Source organism: Capsella rubella, unplaced genomic scaffold (assembly GCF_000375325.1).
Source record: "Capsella rubella cultivar Monte Gargano unplaced genomic scaffold, Caprub1_0 scaffold_172, whole genome shotgun sequence".
NCBI lineage: Eukaryota > Viridiplantae > Streptophyta > Magnoliopsida > Brassicales > Brassicaceae > Capsella > Capsella rubella.
In genome coordinates, this window is record NW_006238756.1 from 1 (window position 1) to 4,792 (window position 4,792).

At 37.1% G+C, this 4,792-nt stretch overlaps 2 protein-coding genes across 2 annotated transcripts in view; one reads left to right on the plus strand and one right to left on the minus strand.

The window, feature by feature from the left end:
• Positions 1-145: 145 nt before the first annotated feature.
• LOC17874259 (ABC transporter A family member 11) lies at positions 146-2,349 on the minus strand (the record flags this gene model as incomplete). Its single annotated transcript, XM_023781585.1, has 7 exons — positions 1,981-2,349; positions 1,675-1,906; positions 1,216-1,577; positions 1,002-1,097; positions 714-914; positions 464-623; positions 146-372 (listed from the first exon to the last, which is right to left on the minus strand). Coding segments are annotated over exons 1-7 (1,647 nt in total), but the record flags the coding sequence as incomplete, so codon positions are not given.
• Positions 2,350-2,757: 408 nt separating this feature from the next.
• LOC17874261 (ABC transporter A family member 12) overlaps positions 2,758-4,792 on the plus strand; it is a 4,305-nt gene continuing 2,270 nt past the window's right edge. The window contains exons 1-6 of the mRNA XM_006279069.2: positions 2,758-2,829; positions 2,942-3,355; positions 3,427-3,553; positions 3,629-3,748; positions 3,889-4,013; positions 4,106-4,264. Coding sequence (XP_006279131.2) covers positions 2,758-2,829; positions 2,942-3,355; positions 3,427-3,553; positions 3,629-3,748; positions 3,889-4,013; positions 4,106-4,264 — 1,017 coding nt within the window. The remainder of the gene's footprint in view (positions 2,830-2,941; positions 3,356-3,426; positions 3,554-3,628; positions 3,749-3,888; positions 4,014-4,105; positions 4,265-4,792) is intronic.

Below are 4,792 nucleotides of genomic sequence, written 5' to 3' on the forward strand. Positions count from 1 at the left end.
GTAATACATTTCATGCATGCTGGATATCAAGTGGAACAATGAACATTAGAACTTGTTGAATAGCCTTGGCATAGATAGAACACACACGCACTACAAATCTACAATGTTATACTTTGCAATGGAATGAACATAAAAGAATATATACCTTTACAGCATGAAAAGGCGAAGTTTTCATGCATTTGCAGCATCCAAGCTTGGTTGTTCCAGGATATGTCTTTGCAAGACCATGAATCTGAACTGCAATGTTAGGATCAACTATTCCATCCATGGCTTGTTGTTTAACTTCCGTCTCTTCTTCAAGCACATCTTTGTCCTCTGGCGTAGTATGCTCCACGGGTGGAACTGAACCAATACAGCTAAAAATGCTACCTTCTGTAAAGTGTAGAAACATGTTTTACATATGTTTTCCAACAGAAAGAATATATATATTTCTTAAGTGATCAGGGGTGGGAGGAGAAAGTACCTTCCACTTTGTTGCCTCCTTTGCCAGTCCAATAACCAGGTGTTAAAAAGTAGAAGATTGGTTTTCTTACACCAGACGCGTTGGGAATTATATTGTCAAAATAGATAGCCAGACCAAACCATAATAGGAATGTCCCAAGGAGCCATTGGAATACAATGTTCTACCCAAAAAAAAAAAAAAAGATGTTTGAGAATGTTATTAAACAACGTAACTAGTAATGTAGGAAAGTCTATTTTGAATGTTAACATACAATAGAAATTACACAAGTTTCTTGGTTCCCTTTACATACGGCTCTTTTACTCCAGCTAATTCCAGAGCTTGTGGGAGTGGAAGTTGCATCAAGAAGAAGCTTAAGACCCTCAAAAAAAGTGTTGGGTGGAAAAAGAGACCACATGACCCGGCGAGAAGCTGCATATATGCTGGAATAAGGGAATCCAGTAGCTGATACAATCTGCAGTTAGAATTGCAACTAAGTAAGTATTTCAAGATTTAATTTGACAAACCAGCCAGTTCACTAGTTTAGCTAGAGAAACCAAACCTGTGTGATAAAACCAACTAGAAAAACAAGAAAACCAACAGTTGTTGCCGAAGATGATTTGGTAATGAAAGATGAGAGCACGAACGCTAGGCCAATCTAGCACCACGTACGATTAATAGATAACTTAAAATGCCGGAGTAGAGGAACATCTAATATATATAAGAGAAATTAACAGAAAGTAGGTAATTAGAATATAAGAAGGTACGGTTCATACCATATTCAACTGAAAAAGCAAAAAAAGTAGGAAGACAAGAGCAAAACTGTTCTTCAAGAAAAAGTCAAAGCGGAACATCATTCCAGAGAGGACCAAGAAAAGAGAGGAGACAAAGGTAAGGATTCCTTCCCATGCTAGCCATGACAGCCAGTATGCAGAATCATAAACACCCATCATTGTCATTGCCTGCCGAAGTTTTAGCTCTTTCTCGGTAACCAGAGAACCAAGCTGGAGAACAAAACCAAACATGGAGAAAGCAAGAAAGAACAATGGTCCCATGCCTGAGAGTGCAGAGATACTTTCACCCGCAAGCGCTGGACGCGCAAATTCCTTAAATCCAAAACCCCAACTAAACTTTGGATCTGGAAAATGAATACAATACAAGTGAAAAGGAAAAAAGGAAAAGTTGGTTAAAGAGTTAACCAAAAAGCTAGATTGGACGTTGGTATATAAATGTACCTCCAATCAAGGATCTTGCGATTTCGCGCTCTGCAGCAACTTGAAGAGGAACAAGGAATTTAAACGTTGGATCTTCAGTCTGACCACGTTTTCTCTCCGCGGAAGAATTTGTTTGAATACCATAGCTGATTACTGTAGCATTCCTTTCCACAAAATGCAAAGCTCCGGGAACTTGCAACGGATGTGAAAGAAGCCACGCATCCACCTCCTTAGGATCCTTGAAAGATTGAACCTGAACATATCACATGCATGCATGTTAATCACACAACAATCGTAAAGAAAGGATATTAAACAATGTATGTATACCTTGTTGGTTGGAATTGGTCTCCCTGGATTGTTAGCCATAATAGCAGAGGCGATATCAGCCAGGCGGCGACTATGGTTCCCACTCCACACGAAGTCATAGCAAGGGAGCTTCACAAAGAACTTTTCCTCACAAGGAAGAATCGGCGGGGAAACCAACAGCGTAGGATCAGTGACATTCTTGTACGCTGTTGAGGATGCTTCGCTTGCCTTCATGGCTTCCTCTATACAAAATATGAGAAGGATAAAGACGAATGAAGAGAAGAGTTGAAGACACGTGGCTCTCTTGTTCCTCCATGAAAGCAATAGATTCTTCCTGAACAACGCCGTGAACTGTTGGTAGAGAAGCGCCCAGCCTTCTTTCAAAACCATTACCAGAATTTTTGTTTTTCCTGTAAAAAACTTGTGTTTAGGAAAATACAAAATTTTTTATTATCTAATAAGTTCCCTCACCCCCACACAAAACCAAAAAAAAAAAAAAAGGATTTCCTAATATTAGAACCAAAAAAAAAAAACATCCTTCTTTTGTTTCCAATTTTTCAGGTTGACTAAATTTCATCCTTAACTTATGTGAAACTGAGACCTCATTTTTTTTTAACATTTAATTGGGACCACATTTTTTGCACGAAAAACAAGCTCAAGGTTAAAAGAAGAAACTACTTAATTGGCAAGAAAAAGAAATTGACGATAAAGTGAGACTTAATTTTTTTTTTCTTTTTTTTTTTTTGGGAACACAACAAAAGTGAGACTACCTAAGCTTCTTTGTTTCTTCATCAATTAATGGCGAATACTAGTCCGGCAAGTTTTTGGACGCAAGCCAATGCGTTACTTAGGAAGAATTTAACCTACCAGGTATATATCTCAATGTCGTCTCCAGGAAGTTTCTAAGAATTAAAAGGGTTTAATATAATTGTGTTGAACAAGGAACTATATAAATCTAATAGCTTGAGCCCTGAAATGGCAGAGGAAACACATATGGACGAATGTTCGGCTCATCTTGGTTCCACTTTTCCTCTGCTTAATTCTGCTGGCGATTCAAAAAGTTCTTGATGCCTTGATGAAGAGTGTATCTGAAATGTCTAATAACTGTGAAAGCAACGCTAGTTTACTTGGTAGTATATGCCCCATCCCAAACCCTCCAATGTTGCCTCCGATGTTGCAGATTCCAGAAAATGGACTCCGATCTGTTAAGGCCGATTTCTTTCCCTACAGAGACCTCCCTGACAAGTCATGCAGAGAAACAGGATTGTGTCCTGTAACGATACTTGTCACTGGTGATAAGTTATCCCTTGGAAAAGCTTTATCCGCGAATATCTTGAGCACTTCTTTTGTGGTTAATTCCTCTGACCTCTTGCCTACTTTAGCCTATAACGTCTTGGTATGTCTCTTTCTCTCTAAGTGTAGTAGTGCGTGCATGATGATTTTCTCAAGAGATGATGACTTCTCCAGGGTTCAACAATAGGAGCAGGCAAAGACAATTATGAAGATCCAGGGACTGCTTTCCCAATTTACAGTATCCAACCTTCGTGTAGTAAAGACTCTACATGGCCACTCTCAATCGGAGGAAGAAAAACAGGTAACTTATAATTTTGACGTGAGAAATGCATTTTCTTCTTCAATTTTGATGATTTGTATCATGTGTATATCTCAGAGGTGACGTGTGTTCAAGGGTTGTGTCTCTGGAGAAATAACTCTGTAGAGGTCAATGATGAGCTTTTCAATGGTAGTAGGAGGGGAAACCCTGCGGGGATGACAAATGAGGTCGCTGCAGGTTTGTTCAATTATGTCGTTTACTTTTTCTTTTTCTTTTCTTTCTCAGACTTGTTCTATGGGTTTGAATGTGTATGAGGCACACAGACATACCATGTTAAACGTTTGTTTACGTCTACCATTTCCATTGCCTTAAATTAGCATACGATCTCATGAGCACGGATAGGAAAAACTTCAATGTGACCATATGGTATAACTCAAGCTACAAAGATAATGAGTCTGACGGGCGTGCAAAGCTGCTCCGAGTTCCCCGCTCTATCAATCTGGTAACAAATTACACCATGCATCGTGAAACGTACCTTCTCAAGACATTTTCTAATCGTGCAATTACGTTCCTATATATAATTTTTCCTTGCAGATATCAAATGCTTATCTTAAGTTTCTAAAAGGCCTGGGGACAAAGATATTATTTGAGTTTGTCAAAGAAGTTCCAAAACAAGTAACTAAAAACACTCAAGACATTGCCTCCTTGCTTGGTCCACTTTTCTTCACTTGGGTTATTCTTCTTTTGTTCCCCGTAAGTTATATATATCTTAATTACAGTTAATATATTATAGGATATTACTAGGTTCGGACCCGCGCTACAGCACGGGGGAAATAATTACATATATATAACTTTTATCGGATTAGAATATGATACATTTTAATTTTGTTAGAGTGCAGTAAATATATGATTACGGTAAATCATATATTTGTATAATAAGATTAAATAAAATAATAAAGGAAAAAGCGAGTAAATAATCATATACTGAGTTTTGATACAATTAAAAACACGGTGAAAATTTAACAGATAGAAATAATATTTGTCGATAAATTATTCATTTTGACCATTTTTGTAGTAAAAGTAGGAATATACATAAAAATTACATACTTACAATATATTTTTTGAAAGCCAACCTTGTAACAGAATTCATTTCGTAAAAAACATTATTCGTAACTCGTTTTATCATTATAATTGTGATTTTAACAAACTACCCGTGAATTATCTAAAATTTACATAGTTTGATATATAATATATTTTATCAATAAAAATTATGTCTCCAAA